Source organism: Panulirus ornatus, chromosome 1 (assembly GCF_036320965.1).
Source record: "Panulirus ornatus isolate Po-2019 chromosome 1, ASM3632096v1, whole genome shotgun sequence".
NCBI lineage: Eukaryota > Metazoa > Arthropoda > Malacostraca > Decapoda > Palinuridae > Panulirus > Panulirus ornatus.
This window is the reverse complement of record NC_092224.1, coordinates 32,524,522-32,549,686: the sequence shown is the minus strand read 5'-3', so window position 1 is coordinate 32,549,686 and position 25,165 is coordinate 32,524,522. Positions and strand designations below refer to the sequence as shown.

At 41.5% G+C, this 25,165-nt stretch overlaps 1 protein-coding gene across 2 annotated transcripts in view; it reads right to left on the bottom strand.

Moving 5' to 3' along the window:
• The window catches only part of LOC139749741 (homeobox protein aristaless-like), a 297,440-nt gene that overhangs the window by 39,033 nt on the left and 233,242 nt on the right, over positions 1-25,165 (bottom strand). For both annotated transcript variants that reach the window (XM_071663980.1, XM_071664066.1), the window contains exon 2: positions 13,168-13,555. In XM_071663980.1, coding sequence (XP_071520081.1) covers positions 13,168-13,555 — 388 coding nt within the window. The remainder of the gene's footprint in view (positions 1-13,167; positions 13,556-25,165) is intronic.

Here is a 25,165-nt window from a genome sequence, read left to right as displayed (position 1 = left end):
AAGAGAAAAAAAAAAAAGGAGTAATCATCTAAATAAAACCGAGATAGAACTGCTCATACGAGGATCCATTTCACGAATATTGAATACATGAGCGCAAAGTACACGTATTAAAGCCAAAGGATTGCGAGAACCTCCTCCTTCATGCGCGGGGATGTGGTTGAGTGTAGGCGATTATGAAGCGAGCCAGCCCCCCCTCGCCGCCTTCCACGTGAGTGCTAAGCAACCCACCCTAACTACAGCCTTTCAGTTCAAAACTGTAACTTTACGAAGAACATTACGGGATTTAGCCATAAAGCAAATCGGAGCACAGGGAGGCTTACAGCCCCAGGAGGGGAGGTCAAAGCAGAGGTCACCGGAAGTACAGACAGACGGAGCGAGTCGCGTAACGATTCCTAATGACGTAAATTGCCCGCGAACGTGATTGATCGTAAGTGCAATAAAGCTTAATATGGCGTCTGCATCATTATGATAACCAGTATTCTCGTGAAACGCGCCCACCTATGGCCCCTTCCCGCAGGAGAGGGTAAAGGCAGAATTGGCGAGCGATTTCGGGGAGAATAGCTATAGTTAGCGGGGTTAATGAAAAGATAAGCGTTCATCTCCACTATTACGTAGCGCGTTGTTCCGGAGGGATTTGATAGAGAAGTTAGCGTCTAAGTCTACAAGCAAAACCACACAATTACACTTAAGCAGTAGCTGCTTTAAAGAGCTGTGCTTCTGTAGAATCAGTCATGGGCCATATGCGGAGTGAGGGTGGATCGGGTTTTTAGAATTGCCTGGAACCCGAAGAAGGTGTTAAAGATTTTTCGGTCCTGTGACTGTAACTTGACGATGACGACCCCAAATGACCCCTGGCAATGGAAGGGATTGAAGCCCCAACGACCACAAAACCCAACTAAAACCAGCGATAAAGGTGATTAGTTTATCTAGTGAGTTAATTGAATGTATAGGTAATGTACATGACATCTATGGAAGACAGATGACTGAGCAGTTTGACTGCCCTAGTTCCATCCAGCCAGAAATGCCCTTCTATCCAAGGAAGTGGTAGAGGGTGGAGAATGGTCGGATGTGCCTTTATGGTGGTAGTGGATAATCGGTGGCAGTCGGTGGTTGGTAACAGGAAAGAGTAGATGACTAAGTAAGGTTATGGATGTCTCATAGACTAGGATTGTTGATGTGATGCCCGGAAACCATCTTTATACCCATTGTATCAGGAGGTTGTAGGCAGCAGCAGCCTAGGAAAGTACTACTCTCCAGACTTAGGAGTGATGAAGTGATGCTCGGAGCCATCTCACACCCTCCTTGTCAAGTTAGCTGGTCATACTCTCTGTCCTATGAAAACTAAGATACAGGGCAAGACGTGGTATCTTTTCTGAGCATATATTATGCACATGTATTCGCTTCTTCTTAGTCCTTACCTTCACACACCTATCCTAGCCTTCTCTTTTCCATTTCATTTATTTACAGTTCTCATTTTTCTCTAATTAATCTTTGTATTTACTCTTCCTTTCAAAGTTTGGCTTGAATGAGGACTTCTGTTCGTGACTGGAGCTTTTTCTGCAAAAAAGTAGATGGTGATTGATGGTGGATAATGAGTGAACGTGGGTGGTGGCCAGGAGCGTCTTTTGGGTAAAAGTGAACTGTGCCTGATTTTTGGTGGTAGGTGGCTGTGGGTGGCTGTCGGTGGTGGGTGGCTGTGGGTGGTGGATGGGTGGTGGGTGGCTGGGGGTAATGAATGAACACGGGTGGCGGATGGCAGTGGCTTTTGGCGGGTTGGGGTGGATGGCAGAGAGTTCCTGGCTTCATTACTTGGAGAAGAGTATCAAACGAGCGTGGATATGGGGAATCGTACATACAATGGTTGGATGTGACTGATAATGATCAGTGGTGAGTGGTAGTGGGCGGAGGAAACTACCGTTGGTGCTTGGAGGGTGATTATGGGTAGTGGGTAATGGGTTATTGTATGTGGAGGGCGACCTGAGGTGAAAGGTGGCTGCAGACGGTGGGTAAATGCAACGTTTATTAAGTAGCAGTAGAAGACTGGGTGGATGTTGTTTATAGGTAGCAGTGGTATGATATAACTATGAAGGTAGATGGTAGTGGGTGGTGGTTGACAGTGTGTAGTGGGTGGCAGTAAAAGGTAAGTGCAGTGGCTAGTGGGTGGCAGTAAAAGTTAAGTGCAGTGGCTAGAGGGTGGCTGTGGGTGGTGTATAGCAGTATGTGTGGATGGAATAGTAGAAGGTGAACGATAATGGATGGTGAATGGCTATGGATAAGGTGAGGATGGAGGTGGGCTGTGGGTTCCAGTGGATGGAATGAACTGCTATGGTGGTGGGTAGCAGTAGGTGGTGAGTGGAGGTCGATGGTATATAGGAATACATAGGAGGGAGTGGTAAAAGAAGACAAAATGGCTCTTTACGACATTTTGCTCAATGCAGGTCTAATATAATGGTGGAAGCAGTATAAGAAAGCAAAAGGCACCTCATCACCCACCTCTCCCTCAAGTTCAACTGCCGACAGAGAGAAAGATAGAAAAAAGAGAAAAAACATATCCAATCCAGGGAATATATACTGCTAAGGAACTTCTATAGGAAAGCGTGAATAAGAAAAGCTCCCCAATAGCTTTGCAAACGGTTGCATTGGGGTTGGATTCTGAAAAAGGGAGAGAGGTTCAAATAGATCCTCATGACGTAGGTATGATTGCTGTTGAAAGATATCACTGAGGTATAAGTCTAGTCTTGTTTTAGAATTATTGGTAGTCTTTGCATATACTTCTTCTGAAGGTAGCTTATTCCGATGTTCTACCACTCTATGGCTGAAAATGAAAGTTTACTGATATTGCTATTGCATTCCCTTCCTTCCATCCTCATACTGGTAATTCTCTTTACTGAATCTTTGTTTAAAGCGAAAAAAAAAACGTTTAAATGTTACGTTGTCGAGGTCATTTGACATTTTTTGAAAAGTTTTACTAATCACTTCGCATTCTACGCTTTTTTTTTTAGAGAATGATTTTTGTTCTTAGAGTCTTTCCTGAAAACGTTTATTTCTAGGTAATGGCTTTAGTTTGGTCGCTCATCTTTGACCGGGTTTTGTGACCAGAACTGAGCATCGTATTCCAAGTTAGGTCTGACCAGCATACCATAAAGGATGAGTGTTGTACCCTCTGATTCTATTGTATGTAGCTAGGCATCTTATCTACTATATCTAAGGTCACTACTCATAAACCACACCATTGTCTCTACCTTCTTTTACTTTTCGTGATAATCTACCGGGTACTTTCTATTTGTGATTTAGATATATACATATTTTTTGTTGCGTCAAAGTACGTTATTTTGCCTCTGTTTACGTTAGAATCCATTTGTCGCGTCTCTGAACACTCCATCAGTTTGTCCGTGACCCTTAGTATCTTCAGGTAGTCTTCCTTGCACTGGTCCACATGTCCTTATCTCATTTCGTTGATAAATTTCGATATCCTGCTGGTGAGTCCTGTCTTCAGAGCGTTGATATGGACGATGAACAGTATGGGTCCCAGCACTGAGCCTTGAAATACCCCATTTTTCCCCTGAAACCAGTCTGATGCTTCCCAGAGCCAGTCGGTGGGTGGCAGTAATCTGTGGGTTGCAGCGATTGGTAGGGTGGCGGTAGGAGGCTGGTGGTTGTGGGCGGTGGATGACCATGGCCACAAGTGCCTGCTACAGTAGAGGACGGGTGATAGAGGTGATGTTGGGCATTAGGATATGGAGAAGTGGGTGGTAACGGGTGGCACTATATGCAGGTAATAGAGGGCATGGCGGTATGCAGGTATCGTTGAGTGGGTGTATATAAAGGGAGGGAGTGGGTGGGCACGTACGCAGATGGCAGTGGGTGGATTTGTATACGAGGTGGCAGTTAGTGGGTTTTATATAGGTTTGTAGTGGCGGTGGGTGTGTATACGAGTGGCGTTAGTGTGTGGGAGTAGGGAAATGTGTATTCCGGTGAGAGTGGGTACTGGGCATCAGAACGCGTCGATAATTGTAACAATAAAACATCTCGTTGCTTGCGAGCCAATTGGGTAGTAATTATCTCCCACGAACGACAGCTGGCGGCGATCGCTTGAACGTTTACGTCATTAACTCTTGATCTGCTGGCGAACAGGATGTTAACGACCTCTGGTTGGGGCGCTCAGAGGAGGGACGACCCAGGCGACAACCCCAGTAACGAACTCCTCGGGTGCCAGACTCAACAGTACCCTAGAGAAACTATAGCCAGACATATCAACAGTAGGCTCATATTACTCAATACTAGCCATCAAAGCAACAATCACACGATCCAACCACTAACCAAGCTGACCATCACCCTAGCTGACCATCACCCTAACTGACCATCACCCTAGCTGACCGCTACCCTAGCTGACCATCACCCTAACTGACCATCACCCTAGCTGACCGCTACCCTAGCTGACCATCACTCTAGCTGACCATCACCCTAGCTAACATTTCCCTAGCTGACCATCACCCTAGCTTGGGCCGTCATCCCAGCCGACCACGATCCTAGTTAACCACAATCCCATCCAATAACCGCCCCAGCCAACAACCATTACCTTACCTAATCACCACCCCGGCAAGCAATCACCCCAGCAAACCATCACCATCCTCAGCTAACTACCACCCGGGCCAACCGCCATCCTAGCAAACTCGCCAGTCAGACAGAACCCAAGCTCACCATTGCCTTAGCCAACTACCACCCCAACCATCGCCCCAAACAAGCATTACCTCAACCAGCCGGCAACCACCCCATTCAAGCACCATCTCAAAGTGCCAGCTTAGTCGGCCATCACCCCCAGACAAGACACCACTTCAACCAGCCATGAAGCGCCCTCCCCATCCGGGAATCTGAGGCAGGTGGCGTGTCATGAGGACTGAGTAATTAACATTATCATGCAGAAAATAATTGTTGGAGAAAGATCAGCTGTTCACGTTTTTATTTTTCTTTCCAAACGTTTGTATGAGCCATGACGGGTTGTCAGACAGGACGTCAGATGATAAGAGACTGGCAGATCATGCAACACTAGATTTCTGTCTTGTTTGTCTTGGTCAAATTTGATTCCGAAATCAGAAGTCCAATGTCCGGTGTTGATACGAAATAGAATATCCATCGTGGGTGCATGACCTCGTACAAGGTTTATTCCCGAGCAGAAAATAAATTCCGTGGAGAAAGTCTGTCTTTGCCTAAAATTCTCTTCTTGCTTAGATAAGAAAATTTTCTTCATATTTTGGTGCCGAACTTAATGTCAGTCTTAATATTTTTTCCTTCGATACTGATTAGTTTATTCCTTAAAGGGAATTCATCTTATAGGGAAGTTCTTTCCCACGCGTTATCCTCAGTTCGAATTATTCCCTCAAAGAAAAATAAAAGGCATCCTTCCACACATCACTTTACGACCTTAGGTTTATTCCCCGGCATCACCAGAACACCTGCAAATCAAATTAGTCCTCCAACATTATCACCAACATCCCCAGAATAAAGTTTATATCCCTCCCTCCTCATCAACCCGGTTACATAATTTATTCCTAAGCTCCCGAACTCTGGATTTATTCGCCAGCGTAAGACTGAGGCGGAGGCAAAGCAGCGCCCCGTAACGATGCCCTAATTCAAGCGAGCCATTTCCCACCCCTCACCCTCACCCGCTTCGTTAACCTTGTATGAAATATAGAGATCTGTGGTCGTCGCGTTTGTTGGATTCACTACCGGATGGCGCCAGCGGCAGGGGGAGGGAGAAGTCAGCAGGGGGGCACAGAAGGAGCCAGCAGGGAGTGGAGCAAGTCAGGAAGGGGGGAAGGGAGCAGGACCAGAGGTCAGCCACTGACAGCAGGAGGGAGGGCTGCCACGTAGTAAAGTGAAGTTGGAAGGGAATGAAATATGACAGGAGTAAGCACCTGAGGCCAGCAGGTGCAGCAGCGCCGCACTGAAGCTAGTGCTTGACACCCTTACAGCTGCTGGCTGCATCATCTGCTGTGTGAACCATGCACCAGAGGCAGCAGCAACAGAAGTGACGACACATACTAACTCCTACACGCCTGCTACGGCATCTGCCGTGCAAATTGTACTGAAGCAGGGACTAAACATCTGCACTGTCTGCTGAGTACACCGTGCAGTAGCAGGGGGCACGCACCCTCACTTCTGCAACCTTCTTGATCGTCTGCTGAGTACACCATGCAGCAGCAGGGGGCACGCACCCTCACTTCTCCAGCCTTCTTGATCGTCTGTTGAGTACACCATGCAGGGACCACATCCTCAACACCGTTGTTTTGACCTTTGTTATATAACTTGAACAGAAGTCGGTACAGTACGTTTGTACTGCTACTATTGCTGCGGCTAAAGCTTCTCCCTTGAGAACACACACACACACACACACACACACACACACACACACACACACACTCCTTAGCTTAAGCCAGGCACCCATTTATCGACCAGCCTCGAGGAGAAGATTTAAAAGCTGCGTCGCCTGTTGGTCGAATGCCTCGCCCAGGATTCGAATCCGGGCCGGCCCTTGCGTGAAATCAAGCACAACGACGCTAACCACTACACAACGTAAGCCTCTGTGTGTGTGTGTGTGTGTGTGTGTGTGTGTGTGTGTGTGTGTGTGTAGATTTGATGAAAAGGAAGGAAAATTGGCCTTGTTTACATAACAAAACAGTGAGAAAGATCTGTACTGTCTGTTAATCAACCCGCAGCCAAGTAGTTGGTGTTCATTTCTTATGATACTCAAGGGTATAAATGAAGAAATTGTGACTCATCTGAAGAAAACGGAAGAGAATTTCTGATCTTAGTAACAGCAGCCATCTTGGTTAGTGGTCAGGGTCGAGTTACATCCAACCAAGAACCAAGTTTGGCTCAAATTCGCCCAATATTTCCAGCGGGAGATGGCTACTACGTGGAAAGTTAAAGAACCAACTACCTCCATGGTGCTGGTGGTTAGCGTTCCTAACCGTGACGCATTCACGGGCCGCCCAGGGTCGATTGTATAGGTTCGAATCTTGGTTGTGGCAGTCGGGCCACAGTCAACCCAGCTGCTCATCCACTTCTAGGAGTGGGTCGATGAAATGGGTACCTGGCTTAAGCTACGGTATATTCCATATAGTGTCAGCTAACACAGAAAAGAAAATGGATAACATTTCTGTCCTCTGTATGTTCTATCTTCATTACCGGGACTATCAAAGTCACTGAATTATTAGATATAATGTACTTATCGTGTGTTTGTATGTGTGCCTGTGTATAATTACATATCCATGTACGTGTGATTTATAGGAAAGAGTATTATCTACTCGTTTTTCTCCGTTTACTAACCTTGTGTGTGTATGTGTGTGTGTATATATATATATATATATATATATATATATATATATATATATATATATATATATATATATACATATATACATCACCTCTTTAATCATAAGTTTTTGGTGGTACGAGGCAAAAAGCCAACGCTTCGACATGCAGTTGTCAAGCTGACCAGAACAGAGGGAAAGACGGGCCTCTGTACTGAGTCCCTCGTGCAATGAACATGCAATGGATGGGAAGATGCCGACGACACTACCAACCCTCCCTCCTCAACCAACTCTCCCCTGCACCTCACTGTGACTCGGCCTCGTAAGGTAAGGTGTCGCTCTTAAACATAACGACAGGTAGTTCAGCTTTCATCCGGGAACAGTAGCTTGGAGGAACTCATTCTCCCAACTCATTCTCGCCTCATTTATCATCCGGGACATTTCCGTTTGCCATTTGCCTCACAACAGCGAAGTGACTAATTTCGCAAATATTCCCCGCTGATCAATTTTCTACTTTTGTATACACACACACACACACACACACACACACACACACCCACCCAGCCTGAGCTAGGTATGTGTGTGTGTGTGTGTGATTATCTATTTGTAAGAATCTATTTGTGCTGAACTGGGAGGAACTTTTACACTCGAGGGGTCCCCATATCTATTGACATGCAACTCTTTAAATCTACATGGGCTCTGTGCATTAACCACGTCCTCAGTCATTCTGTTCCATTCATCCACCATCTAGTACTATAAATCTACTAAACCACCTCTGGTTGCCCTTTCCCTTCAGCTCTCGAAGGACTGTTCGCTGTCCACATCATTGATCTATCCTAAAAGTTTTGAGGATATGACCAGGATATCACCTCTCTCTTCCACGGTGAGTATATTTAAAGCATCTAACATTTCCCTGTCACTCAGCTTTCTTAATTCTAGTTCTACCTTAGCTGCCTTCCTGTAGACCTTCTCTATTTGCTCTAGGTGCTTCTTTTGGTGCGGTATCCAAAAATGAGAAGCATATCTAGTCCTTTTTTTTGGCCTTATGCAGGATATGTACAGCTTGCTGAATATTTCGTTATCCACAAACTTGAAAGCTTTTCTGAGGTTTGCCACAAGACAGTTTGTGTGTTCAACGGATATGTACAGCTTGCTGAATATTTCGTTATCCACAAACTTGAAAGCTTTTCTGAAGTCTACCACAAGACAGTTTGTGTGTTCAACGAGTCTCCTCATGTAGAACACTCCTGGTGACAGGTTAGGGATGCTTCCACTCCCAAGTCCTTCTCACTGTCCTGAAGCTTAATTCCTGCTAGATAATCGTACTGAGGCCTTCTTCCACTGAGCCCCATCCTCACTCCTTTACATCTGTCGAGCAAGAATGACTAGCAGTCATCAACATAACGTAGAGAGAGAGAGAGAGAGAGAGAGAGAGAGAGAGAGAGAGAGAGAGAGAGAGAGGGGAACAATGGGTCAAGTTCGTTGGAAACTTTTATCAACGTTTCCAAGAGCATTTTATGCCATTAGCAATAAATATGCATAAACCTCTTTTTTATTACAGTGCTAATGTTAGTTTTAGGGTCGTAGGTATGTATAAAAGCAGCGGTTTATGACTGAGAGACTGGTAGTGGTACAAGTGGGATTTAATATAAGTAAATTGCCATGTTGGTTTAACGACGGTGTTAATATCCTTATCTGCCCGTTAACAGGGATAACGAGGCTAGTTAGCCAAATTTCGCTTGTGGCATTGGCTGCAGCGTTTCATCTAATTACCGTCGCATGTTCGTTAGTGTGTCAGCCGCAACTGCATATTCTGTGCCATTAAAATAGCGTAATGTCGGTGTTTGGCGTCGTGGCTGACACTTTACCCCCAACCCTCGCGCTCCGCTGACAGTGGGACTTGCTCTGTGTCCTCTTTGGCGTGGTTTGATTGAGTCCCCTGGAAAGACCCGGTGTGACTCTGTGATGACGATATGACGATATACTTGCTGACATGTGGTATATGAGGGGACCATGGGAAGGCCTGGAGGGTGGGTGGTGAGGGTGTGAGTGGAAGAAGGCTTGGCCGTGGATGGGATTGGGAGTCGTGGTTTTGGTTCGTTATACATGATAGGTAGAGAATGGATGCGAGGCATTTCTTCATCTGTTTCTGGTGCTAACGACTGGAAACGGTGAACAAGCACGATATATATATATATATATATATATATATATATATATATATATATATATATATATATATATATATAAAATGTGTGTGTGTGTGTGTGTGTGTGTGAGACTTTGAAAGGGAAAAAGAAAAAAGAAATCCCAGAATTACTGTCTTCGTTGACATTCATGGGTCATAGTGTTGACAGGTGAGTGTTGACGGCGTTGCTATTACTGTCAAGAGCAACTCGGCCAAAGTAGACGGACGGGATAGTAGTGTGTGGGGCACACTGAGGGATGTTGACCAAAGGCTTGTGTGTGTGTGTGTGTGTGTGTGTGTGTGTGTGTGTGTGTGTGTCGTGTACGAGTAGTGTTGGCCAGACTTGACCACATAGGATCTGGATAATGATGATCATTATGTTGTCTACACATGAATACAACAATGACGCTCATCTACTATTAAGAAACAGATGGATGATTGGAAGTACAGACTGATGATTGGTATGCACACAGTGTCGTGATTATCCCATCACTTGTTACCACTGGACCAACACTCGACACTTGCACCAGGGATGTTATATACACATCTGGGGAGCTCACACACCCACGTCGACGTGGCGAATGTCGACCCTCAGACCACCACAGTGGCGGCGTCCCGATACAGCGCAACGGCCGAGGTCCTACAACCTCCCACCCTCCCTTCCTCCACGCCCCCAATCCCATCCCGTCCCACATTGCTCTGTCCTCCTACACTACTCTCCTCCTCCTCCTCCTACTACTACTGTCCCCCAATTCATACCCTCACTAACTACCATGGTTGTAACATGGTGGAAGCTGATTAGCCTCGCCCCTATTCTCTCTACCCCCACTCCCCCCACTCTCCACCCATTCCCTCCAACTCCCCTCTCTCTTCTCACCCCCCCCCTTTCTTCCCCCCTGCACCCCATAAAAGTTTATGACACATAATGAGGTCGATTATAACTAAGGGCATAAAGTATTTACGATAAGACTGGTTGTGTGTGTAACTACCGGGTTTACGGCGCGATCACCGGCGATAACCGGGAGGTGGCGGGAGGGAAGGGCTCCCGGCTCCCCACCAGCAGGACTGGACCGGGAGCTCTGACGTCATGGCCCTTGGCATCTCGCACCGGGAGATTCAAAAGTCCTGGGGACCTTAAAGTGGGTATGGCGAGAGTCCTGGGGACCTTGAACTGGAAATATAATCTGTCTTTACGCATCTTGGACTGGAAATATAATATGTCTTTAGGCATCTTGGCCTGGAAGTCACAAGAGGCTAAGGTATCTCACACAAGGAACTTAGACACCGTAAAGGATTTAGGAATCATAAATTTGTGCAGGACTAGGGATCTTAAACCTATTGGTTCAATAGATTAAGGGATCTAAGACTACACTATTTGACAGGATTTGTAAACCCAGACAAACAGAAGGAGATCAATTTCCTTTTTCTATATTTCAAGGATCATGCTCGAGAGCTTTCCGATTCTCCTTCAGTCGTTCTTCGCAGACGACTGTAACACCTTCGAACTCCTCTCTGTGTGTAACAGTTACGTTTCTGATACCCTCCTACTTATATCTATCCTCATCACTCAATATCCTACTCATCAGAAACCCCCCAATCCATTGCCTACACTCTCCTAGCTATTCTGTCTCTACATATTCCGCTCTTCGCATCGAAAGATAACAGTATGCCGCACGCCACGTTCAAATCTACTTTATGCCTGATTGAAAGAATTCATCGTTTTCCTCTTCATATATATTTCCCTCTTTCCATTGAGATCTAAGGAAGTTTCTTGTAATGACCAGCTCTCTACGACATATGAAATCGTATCCTTGAAACTTATAGAAGTCTGTCTATTCCTTTATGATTCTGCCATATCTCTCCTCCACTGCAGCTCTCTCAGATGGAAAAGAATACTGCTTCTGTCACTGTCAGCTATTTGTTTTAATTGTGTGTGTGTGTGTGTGTGTGTGTGTGTGTGTGTCCGTCAGTATCTCTCGTCAGCAGTAAAGGAACACGGGAGAAACTTTCGTTAAACAAAGAGATATCTGGAGGAAAAAGAAATCAGAACCACTTTACGCTAGCAGAGGTAAACTACAAACTGCTCCTTAGATAAGTTAAATATACGTAGTTGCGTTTAGTTATGGAAATGATCTTGACCTAACAAATATACTAATTGGAACGACAGTAGCATTGACCATGTCAATCACACTAACAAGTTACACTGTCAACAGTGCAAAAGCTGTCAGTCACTCCAGCAGTAGTACCAAGGTTGGCGGTTTCCATTATCCAGTGACACCATCAGTATTACCAACGCTCTCAGTCACACAGGTCAGGGACGCACTCTTGATTGTAGGAGAATAACCATTAATTTCAATATTATTCTCGTCCATTAAAGTGCTCTACGTGAATCATTCCTGGAAACGTACGATTATAGCGAGAACGATGTTATTGATCGTCTGATCGATATACACACAGAGGGAAAAATATTATTACTGTCACCGTAAAATGGAGAACAATACGGCAATCGTCCACTGATGCAGCGTAATGAAGTAATTGGAAGTATAAGGGGTCATTAAGCGGATCATTACAGGGCTCATTAACGACTCGTAAAGTCGGGGGGGGGGGGGAGTGCATTTTCCGTTACGTGGATTACTGAGCTGTTGTGGTAAATCCCAAAACTTTAAGGTTAATGGCAATTTTTTTTTAATCTCAAAATATTAACTTTTATCGGAGGGTTAGTGTCGTTAATTCCATGATGGTGGCGAGTGATGATTTCTGATTCTTTCATGTCGTAAGTTTAACGAAATGATCGCTGGAAATTATCGTGGAAAACGGACCGAATAGTCCCGCCATCACCCCGCGCCACAGGACATAGGATCTCCATCCTCTGCCTTAGCGAGGTAGCGTGAGGAAACAGACGAAGATAGGCACCGAAACCACAGCTTTCTATCCATATCCAGGCTCCACAGACCTTTCCGTAGTTTACCCTGGACGTTTCACATGCCGTGGTTCAGTCCATTGACGACACGTTAACCCCAGTATACCACTACATCATTCCAACTCAATCGTGCAAGCCTTTCAACCTCCTACATGTTCAAGCCCCGGTCGTTCAAAATCTTTTTCACTCCATCCTTCCACCTCCAATGTGGTCTCCCGATTCGCCTTGTTCCCTCCATTTCTGACACATATATCCTCTTTGTCAACCTTTCCTCTCATTCTCTCCATATGTCCAAACCATTTCGATACATTCGCCTTCATATAAGGTATATTGCATAAGATTGTAGATATATTCCATGCAAATGCCAACCTTTCCTTACTTTACCACCAAAAGAAGAATCAAGTGCATTTTATGTCCAAGACAGAATTTCACACCCACACTTCATCAGAGGAGACCTACAGTACAAATGGAGCATATCTTCATTGTTCTTCCCTCAATGTATCCACTGCTGGCATATAGTCTACTCCGTCGGGAAGCTGTTCATTGAAAGACAGCTTGCAGGTGTCTTAAGGATCTATGGAGCTCATGACGTTCCAGTAAGGGTAGTGAAGAATTTGCTTACACTAATTCCAGACACTGCAAACTCTCGATCTCCTGCCTTAGTACAAGAAGAGAAAGTTCTCTTAACCTAAACAGAACACGGAAATACCAGAGAGCTCCGTACAAGAATCGCTTACAAGACCCACCTGGTGAAGACGTCGGGGTAGTGGGTGCGAGCGAAGGCCTTCTCCAGCTCCTCCAACTGGTAGGATGTGAAGGTAGTGCGGTAGCGACGTTGTTTCTTCTTCGGAGTGAACTCGTCTCCTTCCCCGCCGCCTCCACCTTCGCTACCTCCCTCGCCTCCCGCGCCCTTCTCTCCCTCCAGCTCTCCTTCGTCCGTCACGTCTACGTCGGGTTCTATACTGTCTTCCTCAGGTGTCGGAGTGAGGGTCCCCTTCATCACGGGCGAGATAGGGGAGCAGAGAGGTACTGGAGGCGCGGGTATGGGCGGCGTGGACCCGGCGCTCGAACACTTTACGCCCACGCCCATTATGGCAGCAGGCGTGGGCGAAGAGCGACCACCGGGCAGGTACCCTGAAGATCAAGAAGTAGTAGAAGTTAGGAGTATGACTCTATGTTGTCAACAGGTTGACCAAATTCTTAATGGGGGTTAGTCAGGAGCTGTTGGGTGTCGGGCAACAACTGGCACTTAGAAACTATCTATAGAAGTTAACTTTGTGAAAAAAAAAGTCTCTGTTTGATAAAGGACATAAAGGACCACTGTCTTTAGAGTAAGAGAACCTAAACTACAATATTCACAAACTCAAATGATCATCAATGGATTATCTAGATGGCTATAAGAGCCTGCCACAACTGGACGATACATCACACTAAATCAGGATATATTACGCCAAAGGTTGTATTACCATACTTGATCATGATACCAAAATAAGATATACTCCACTACACGGTTTTAATGTAAACATCAAGATACATACGGTAACGAAGAATGCCCAGGTTACTAGAGCAAAATTCGTGAGGTGGAAATGGAACTCCGCGGTCCCTTGAAAGAGTTACATTAACTTCCGTAAATGAGAAGCAGAATTCAGTTCTGTTGCAGTGAAGCAATTTTGCTGTGAAGATTTGAAATGGCTAACTTATCGTGTCCCCTTTTCCCATATTCTTTGTCTGATGCTCGACAAAGATTCATCAGATGTACTTTAATGACATATATATCTATATGAATACTTTTCAAAGAGAAAAGGCCAAATCACCATCAACATTCAGTAATCAATTTCACGTATGATACCTTTTTAATTTGTTTAGAAGCGGGAAATGAAATAGCAATAGGTCATTACAATATCATTATGGAATATTCAATCACAATTCTCTTAACTCAATCAGTGCAAAAGTATTATTTTCTGTGTGTTGAAATATCCCAGCATTGATAAATACACCCTTACCACTGCTGAATATAGGATACAGTGTCGTATATGCCACCGCTGATAATGAACTGCAAGTTTACTGCCTGGATGGAATACACCGACCACACTGGACGTGGGAATTAATAGCTGTTTTGCTATTAATAGCTATTCAGCTATCAACCTCACCAGAGAAAACGTAATTTGAAACCATTGAAAACGGATGCCTTACTGGGAATAATATGAGGTAATAGGCACAACCAGGATGACCACACGACTCCAACGTAGGAGGATACCTTTTTTTTTCGAGGGTGAACTATAAATACTTGGAATACTTCACCAGTGTAGACTCTGAAGTTATACTGAGATGAGAACGACAATAAAGCTGAAACGTATCATGTAAATGTATTTGAGTAAAGAGACGGGAATGAGGGTTAGAAAACGATCGATACATGGTAATATGATTGATGGATGGAACGAGGTAGTATAGTAATTAAGGACAGGAGTAAGTATGGATATTGCTGACAAGACTTCATGAGAATCTAGAGTTAGCAAAATGGTGGATAGGAGAGACTGGAGAAGAGACTACAAAACAGTATGACCCAAAAAAGGAGGATAATAAGGCATAGTCGAGCGTACCAGTATGGGGGGAATTAACCTGAGAGATCACATAATGTGCAACAGGGAAGAGAGGTTATCTGACCAGACCAGAATCTGTATCAAGATGGATCATACAAATGGGGGTCTTCTTGGCATAGATTGTAGTCATTAAGCCATGATAGACGAGCGCCAAGTACATTACATCTTCAGCAGCGGAAATGAGGTTTACTGTCATTAACGGGGTGATGAAGAAACATATATATATATATATATATATATATATATATATATATATATATATATATATATGTATATCATACATATTCGCCATTTCCCGCGTTAGCGAGGTAGCGTTACGAACAGAGGACTGAGCCTTAGAGGGAATATCCTCACTTGGCCTATTTCTCTGTTCCTTCTTTTGGAAAATCAAAAAAACGGGAGGGGAGGATTTCCAGCCCCCGCTCCTTCCCCTTTTAGTCGCCTTTTACGATACGCAGGGAATACGTGGGAAGCATTCTTTCTCCCCTATCCCCAGGGGTAATATACATATATATATATATATATATATATATATATATATATATATATATATATATATATATATATATATATATATATATTCCTATGAGTTCACGGGGAAAATGAAACACGATAAGTTTCCAAGTGCACTTTCGCGTAATAATCACATCATCAGGGGAGACAAGAGAAAAATATAACAGTCAGTTGATATACATCGAAGAGACGAAGCTAGGACGCCATTTGGTAAACATGCGATTGTTCAAGACAGACAACGAGCGTTCATAAACTTATCATTTTATAAGTTTTATCAACAATAAAGTTATCTAATTTGTATAGACCATCACTAATATCAAGATTATAATTCTTTGTGTATTTAATGATAGAAGATTCAATGACATTTCTCGTGGTAATACAATTAGAGTTAATAACTGAGATGGCATTACTCCAGACAATACAGTGATCATACTTTTTAACGTGATTAAACAATGCATTTGATTCTTGTCCCGTTCTTATACTATATTTATGTTGCTTACTCTAACAGAAAGATCCTTACCAGTCTGCCCAATATAAAATTTATCACAATTTCCACATGGCACTTTATAGATGCAGCCAGGAGAATTTTCTAGTGAATTCCTGATTACGATATTCTTTATAGTACTATTGTTGCTGAAGGCAACATTTACATTAAAGGATTTAAGCAACATGGGAAGTAAAGTTATTATTAAAAGGGAGAACTAAAAGATTCTTGGTGTCAATGGGAGGTTTGGGCTCAACTCTATAAAATCATTTCTTTGCTAAGTTAAGGGATTTATCAGTGAAAGATTAGGGGTACTTTAACGTAGATCCAATGGAATATATCTTCTCAAACTCATCATCACTAAACTCTGGACTGCTAATACGTAATGCCCTAAGGAACATAGATTGAAATGATGATGATTTAACTCTGTCATGTTGAGATGAGTAATGATGGATATATGAGCATACATTGGTAGGTCATGAAGACGACCAAACGATATTTCATATGAAAAATAATCCTTATAATGAGGTTTTAAAGGAAATCTATTTTTCTGATTCAAACACGAAAAATTGCGGGATATTTTCCAGCTCAAAAAGAACTTTTTATATAACAAATTGCAATTTAGCATATTCAAACTCCTCTTTACTTTGAATAATCATAGAAAATACATCATAATGCTCTCAGTTACCGATAGATACCCAATGAATATAATGCAAATGATCAGATAGTACTTGAAAAATTTCTTCATTTAATATCAAGATTAAAGAACATAAAGACGATCAGACAATATCTTAATCCCAGATTTGTATTCAGCATGAAAAATAATCCTTATATTTTCCTTAATTTCACAATCTCAATGGTTCCTCATATATATATATATATATATATATATATATATATATATATATATATATATATATATATATATATATATGAGGAACCATAGAAATTGTGAAATTAAGGAAAATATAAGGGATGCAATTATCATTTTACAGGAGACTTCAAATGGTGACTAGAATCTTGGAACTGTATAAACACGCCATCCCAAAACCCAACCACCGCCTCGTTCCACGGCATGTTAAACACAAGATCGTTTGATGTTTATACTTACGATAAGATCCAGAAATACTTATCCTCTGAATGGATTTACGACGCAATAGGCAAGAGGCTAATTAAAGGGTGAATGACTCACAGTTGCGTCAACAAACGCAAGAAAATCATACAACAATTAAATTTACGATGTAATTTACAGTGACTGGGCTTTGAGTGGATGAGTTACGAGACATTACCTCAGTTTCAAGAGCACTGCGCGTGTGTGTAATCATCATGTTAGACTACCTGGTTGGTAAGTGATAGCGAGTGCGTTGAACACATGGTTATATATATATATATATATATATATATATATATATATATATATATATATATATATATATATATATATATATATATATATGGGATGGGGGAGATGGAATTCTACCTCCGTATTTCCCGCGTTTCGTAGGCAACTGAAAGCCGTGGTAACCTAGGCCTGGAAACCCTACCCTCCTTCCCTTCTCGAAATTCAGTTTCTATTAGATGAAACGTGATAAAGATCCACGCATGGGATAGGGGAGAAAGAATACTTCCCACGTATTCCCTGCGTGTCGTAGAAGGCGACTAAAAGGGAAGGGAGCGGGGGGCTGGAAATCCTCCCCTCTCGGTTTTTTTTTTTTTTTTAATTTTCCAAAAGAAGGAACAGAGAAGCGGGCCACGTGAGGATATTCCCTCAAAGGTCCAGTCCTCTGTTCTTAACGCTACCTTGCTAACGCGGGAAATGGCGAATAGTATGAAAAAAAAAGAAATATATATATATATATATATAAAGGAAGGGAAAGAGACAAACTTTCTGCTGGCAAATATGAGAAGTTTCAAGTATATGGATAAGGAAATACTTACCAAAGCTGTTGCTAATCATACACAAGGCTCAAACAGGGTTGTTTCTCAGATTTGGTCACTACACCTAAAGATACAAAAGCCTCATAGAGAAGGTCAACAGGAGAGCAAGAAGGATGGTACCAATATCAAGAGAGCTATGTCATAGGGAAAGGTTACAGGCTCTAAAGTTGATTACCTTGGAAGAAAGAAGAGAAAGCTGTGACTTGATCAAAACCTTTAAGTTTCCAGAGTAGATCGATGACGTGGACAAAGAGGAGTTTTTCGAGAGATGTAAGAATAGAACAACCTGATGATATAATACGTAATTAAGCAAGAAACTTGTTAAAAAGACATGTATGAAATTACTTTTGTAGTATAAAAGTGGTAGATTAATGGAACAGAATGGCTGGGGACATGGTTAATGCATACAGCATACATAGAGATGCGAACCTAAGAGTGTAGAACACCGTCCTCCATACAATACAAATGGGATATTACGCACCAGCCCAAACTAGGTGTGTGTGTGTGTGTGTGTGTGTGTTGTGTGTTGTGTGTGATTTGCTTAGATTTGACAGGAGGGGAAAGCAGTGCATCAAAGGAATAAGGGAAGGAACAAGGAAGGAAGGAAAAGAAAAAGAAGTGAGTGTAACAGTGGAAAGAAAAAACTTCCTGGGACCAAGGAAAAGGGGGAGGAAGATAGCATGGAAGGAAGGTTTGTATGAGGAAGATAAGGAAGAGAAAGATGAAGAAGAATAAGAGAATAATTGGATGTGAGCAAAGAAGGAAGGAAGAATAACTCAAGGAGAAAGAAGGAGCAAGGAAGAGAGAGATAGAGAGAGAAAGAGAGAGAGAGAGAGAGAGAGAGAGAGAGAGAGAGAGAGAGAGAGAGAGAGAGAGAGAGAGAGATAACAATAAATTCAGAGAGAAAAGAAGCGCTTATGAGGCAAAACAAGGCAGAAAGAGGAATAGAGGAGGAGAGAGCGGGAGGAAGACAGAAGAAAACAGAGGGAAAAAAGAGAAGGGAAAGTAAGAGGAGGACTCGGGGACAGCAAGGGTTGAGGAGAAAATAGAGTAATAAGGAGTGAGCAAGAAAGGTAATTCTCAGAAACAGCGTCATAAGAGGTCGAGACAACAGCAGCGTGTGAACTACACATGAATGTGACCGCCGAGAGGTTTTAGTGTTGCTTCTCACGATCTGTACACACAGGTATTGGTACACCAAGCACACCCACCGGGACATCTATGGCATACATCACATACATCTCCTACACATTGTACACGAGAACATGAATTAGTTATGTACGGCTGCAAGACATTTGCTGAATGATCAGTTTTTTTTCTTTTAGCAATGTTAGCCGAGATGGCATGGGCAGCTGAGGCCCTGGTCAAGGCCATGGAATTAACTCTCTCTCTCCCTATATATATATATATATATATATATATATATATATATATATATATATATATATATATATATATATATACCAGCCTAAGCCAGGTACCCATTTTATAGGCCAACTCCTAGAGGTGGATGAATAGCTGGGTTGATTGTGGACAAATTGCCGTAACCAAGATTCGAACGTATGCTCTCGACCTTGGACGGCCCATGAATGCGTCACGGTCAGGAACACTAACCATTACACCACGGTGATACGTGAAAACCGAGATTGTAGTCATATGTAATGCTTATACTGAAACCTCATGAGAACTTATGAGAATGAACACACACACACACACACACACACACACACACGATCATATATGAATAGCCTCAAAAACACATTATTACCCGGAACAATACACAAGTAAGCGAAGCACACTGGCTGGAAAATCTCTTACAAAAGAAAAACTTTCGACAGACGTGCTTAGATATTCAAGATCTTGGACACCAGGGATTCTAAAAGGTTACCATGTGGGTGAGCTACCTAACATTCTTTAGTCCTCTATTCCTTTCATCATTATCTTTTTTCTAGTCTAATTCTGTCATCTTTCTTGTCCTAAGTTTCCCCCCCCCCCACTGTATTACCGCTCCCTTCGAAAATTCACATTACTTCTCTACTTGCCTCCATAACTCGTCACCGTTTTCCAACTCCCTTCAAAAAACTCGCCTCCGCTTTCCATCACCCTCTAAAACTCGTGTTCCATTTCAAATCTCCCTCTTAGAGACTCATCTTTCCTTCCTTTCTCCCTCCGATACCTCTTTTTTTTTCCTCCTTCCTCCCCAGTTCTCACAATCTTCCTCTTTCTCCCTCTGGTTCTGCATCTTTCTCTCCCCCCCTTGTTTCTCTCCCATCCAGGGCTTTAGCATCCGTGCCAACTCCTCCTCCCTCCCGTCTCTCACACCGGCTTGATCACAGGACATGTGTGAAGAGCACGCGTGAAAACACATCAATATACAATATGTCTGCCCCGCGCGTGATTAGACTAAGCTAATACGTCAAACTATTTGTAACTGGTGACAGAAGGCGTTAAGCTTTTACTTACTCAGTCGTTCTTTTAAGTTTTTCCTGCAGTGTATCACAACTTGATCGTACAGACAGGGAAACAGAAAGATTTTTACACTCTATATTTTTCTGTTGCTCGACAAAAGTATTTATGGTATATAGAATCACTTTTTTTTCTGTTATGTGTTTGACGAGGTTGGAATGGTGTTATTCACGTGGTTGATGTAGTTAGTGTATGTTGTTGTTCATGTGGTTGACGGGGTTAGTGTGTTGTTGTTCATGTGGTTGATGTGGTTAGTGTGTGTTATTATGCACTTGGTTGATGTGGTTAGTGTGTTGCTGTTCATGTGGTTGACGGGGTTAGTGTATGTTGTTGTTGTCCATGTGGTTGATGTGGTTAGTTTGCTGTTGTTCATGTAGTTGACGGGGATAGTGTATGTTGTTGTTTATGTGGTTGATGTGGTTAGTATGTTGTTGTTCATGTGGTTGACGGGGTGAGCAAGTTGTTCGTGTGGTTAATGGGGCTGATGTGCTGTTGAAGTGGTTGTTGCGCTGCTACTCCTGTGGTTGATGTGGTTGGTGTTGTTGCTGTTCCTGTGGTTGACGTGGTTAGTGTCTTGTTTTTCATGCGGTTGATGTGGCCGGTTTGTTGCTGTTCATATAGTTAATGTGGTTAGTATGTTGTTTTTCATGTGGTGCACATGTGGTATACAATACATATATATATATATATATATATATATATATATATATATATATATATATATATATATATATATACATATATATATATATATATATATATATATATATGTATATATATATACTCGCCATTTTCCGCGTTAGGGATAGGGGAGAAAGAATACTTCCCACGTATTCCCTGCGTGACATAGAAGGCGACTAAAAGGGGAAGGAGCGGGAGGCTGGAAATCCTCCCCTGTCGTTTTTAATTTTCCAAAAGAAGGAACAGAGAAGGGGGCCAGAGCAAGGATTTCCCTCAAAGGCTCAGTCCTCTGCTCTTAATGCTACCTCACTAACGCGGGAGATGGCGAATAGTATAATATATATATATATATATATATATATATATATATATATATATATATATATATATATATATATATATATATATATATATGTATATATGTGTGTGTGTGTGTGTGTGTGTGTGTGTGTATCTTCATTCCTTAGATGTAGAATATTTCTGGTATACTGAAAGAAAACGATAAACTTTTGTTCTTCACAAGACAAATTGTCCAACGGCTAAAAATTCAATAAATCCAGCGTCCACCGTCTCTCTTGCTAAATAGATGTCCGACCTTGGGTTACCACACTCTACTGCACTGCAGAAGAAGAAGAAAAAAAAGATAATGTACTCAGATGCATCCATTTATATGTTTGTGTTATGTTGTCTGATTCTGATGTGAGTTTTAATGAGTGCACGGCGGGGGGGGGGGGGGGGGGGGGGGGGGGGTTGTTGTCTTCATCATTCCACGCGAATCTTCTCTCTCTCTCTCTCTCTCTCTCTCTCTCTCTCTCTCTCTCTCTCTCTCTCTCTCTCTCTCTCTCTCTCTCTCTCTCTCTCTCTCTCTCTCTCTCTCTCTCTCTCTCTCTCTCTCTCTCTCTCTCTGACAGGTCCAGACCAAAAGCACGTCCCTAATTGCACCTCAAACACCCTTATTTGTGTGTAATGGTCATTGAATTAGATTCATTTTCGTAGATATGACACAAAATGAGAATAATAGGAGCGAAAGCAATCATAATTATCATGATTATCACTGTCGTTAGTCTTGTCCATGTCATAACCACAACTGTTGTTGTTAGTAATAACAGGCATCGTTATGGAAGACGTATGAAGGGTACCACGAAGTACAACTGCAGTGACAGTTATGTTCATGATTATAGTGATGTTACTGATTATGACGACGAAAGATGATAAAGAAAAGGTTGATACTGATAATGATAATCATAATGATAATAATAACTAATAATGATAATAGTAATAATAATGATAATAATAATAATAATAATGAAAATAATAATAATAATAATAATAATAATAATAATAATAATAATAATACTGATAACAATAATAATGATAATTAATAATAATAGTAGAAATAAAATAATTATCATTTCATAATACTGAATATGATGATAATAGTAATAATAATAAAAGATAAAGTCATTTACAACAAAGCGGAATAAAGAAAAACGTTTGCAGGTATTTAGATGATATCTCTAAGCCCGTTAATGATAATGATAAAGAAAACCGAGTAAAAAGGAATCTTAATTACATCTTTACTTTTTCTTTACGACATTATAAATATCAGGATTCTCCTATGATAGCTATATGAGTCTAAACTTAACATTACCAAGGATTATGTTATGCTTCTTAGAAATCATTCACCGTCACCTGAAACTAACCTTTTAACTTTAATAGCTTAATTATAAGTCCCGGGTGAGTCATTAACCTGATTAATTTGAAAATACTTTTAATATCGTTAAAAGCTAACTTCAAGTTAATCAAATTCGTGGTTATCCTACACAAAGTGTATGTGTGTGTGTGTGTGTGTGTGTGTACGTGTGTCTATGTGCCTGTATGTAAGAGAGAGACAGGGAGAGAGATAAAATATTATATTCACGTAACACAAGAGATTATAGGTTTCATTCTTAAGAGAAAACAGTCTCCCTAGCAGTTTTTTAAGATATCTAAGTATACACAACAGAATCATTCCGGACTTCATTAAGAGGGTATGGTGTTGAAGTCAGCACCAACTCAGTATGTCCGTAGCGAGGATGATACATACACCAAACCCTCTCCAGGCGGAGGTCAGAGAAGCTGGAAGTGGATGATGCGTAGAGGAGTAACGCTGACGAATAAGAGGGAATATCATTCCATCATCTCTAACCTAACCTCATCCGTAGTACATCCATATCATTACGACGCACTACTGTCCAGTAAAATCTTTTTTTTTTTTCATTTGCATCCATATTTCACCACTCCATCATCTTCATGACACTTCCCTCTTCAGTACTCGCTTATCTTCACAAATGATTTATCTTCACTACATCACCCTACCTCCACAGTGACCTGATCTTTAGTAAGTTAACTTGAAAAAGAAAAATGCCTCAGTTAACTAAACCTCTCTTTTGCCGCACTCATTTCATAGTACTCTTATTTTCACAAGGCCGGCCTTCAGCAGGCCTCAAACATATATTAGACCATTTTGTGTTCACTTTGCTTATCTTCCCTACACCCTAAGTCGATCCCTCACATTGAGCACTCCCCAAGTGTCCTTTGAACACAGCATTACGGGTGAGGTCAAGGGTTAAATTTTCCTTATCAATATCATTATGATTTCCATAATAATGATATTGATGATGATAATGATGATAATAATAATCATTATTTTTAGAATGATAATGAAAATAGTTACTATCAATTATTGTTACTATCATTATTATCATTATTATCATCATTACTTTTATGATTACTATTATCATTATATTTAATTACAATCATCATTGTTAGCCTTATAGGGTAGCTTCGCTCGCTTCTTTTCACTTTCTTTTGTTATATGAATAAAACCAATAAAAAAGTTAGAGAATAGGTCAACTATGTGTTACAATAAAGCATAAGAATGCCTCAGTGTCCCCGTTTTCTTTTAGCCAACTTCCCCAAAGGTATCATTTGTCATTTAAACAATAAGAGATCTAAAAACAAACCAACATTTCAAGATTTTCAGACACATTTTTTTCTCTCTCTCTCTCTTTTACTGAACCTTTGACGAATGGAATGAAAAAAAATTGACACGCAAATCTTTCTCTTTTTCCACACACCAGCATATTAGCTCCCATTATCTTAAAAGATTATCATCATGACTACCATTCATAATCATTTCAAATCTGTACGAAGTATACTGATAGGAGTTAGCTGTGACAACATTCATTATCTATCCCTCCACATCATCACTATTAACCAACGTTCACTTACATAGGAAACACCACCAAAGTGTTCCTCTACCGCACCTTTGGTAAATCTAGATTCACCCTTGAGAAATCCACCGTTGCCCCTAACAATCGTGTCTTCACTACACCCTCGTTTGCATTCATTTTCACAAACGCATCTCCACTACAACCTCAGCACCCATCAAGTTCACTTCACCCTGGATAGGAAGTGACAAACACATCCTCACTTCCCCTATTCTACAAACAGTACCCTTCACTTCATCCTCACCACCACAGCCATTTGACTAGTGAAGAGAAATATATATACATAAAAAAATAAACCGGTTATATAAAGAGATAATCGAGCAAGAATACGTTTTTAGTAAATAGGAGTCATAATTTTGCAATAATGATATTCTCTATCATAATGATCATCATGATAATGAAAATGATAATATACACATAATATAAACCAATCATATCGATAACAGACTCGTTTATAGTCAGTACTCGTAATAATGAAAATAATGATGACGCTTTCTAAAACCAATAGTGATGGTAGAAAAAAAACCCAAATGTTTATAACGAAAACAACCAGATGGTTAGAGGTTTGAGCAGATACATGTAACATTATCAGTATAGAGAGTATTGATATTATATCAACAACATTATCGCTGATACAAATAGTGATTTTCGAAATCAAAATTGGAATTTTCGAAAATGCTTTTAACAGAAGCATGAAAAAAAAAATACTTATTTACAAGCGAGAGTGGCTATTGATCTGACTGAATAAATGAGGCGAAAATTAGAACAAAAAGTATTAGATGTGATACAA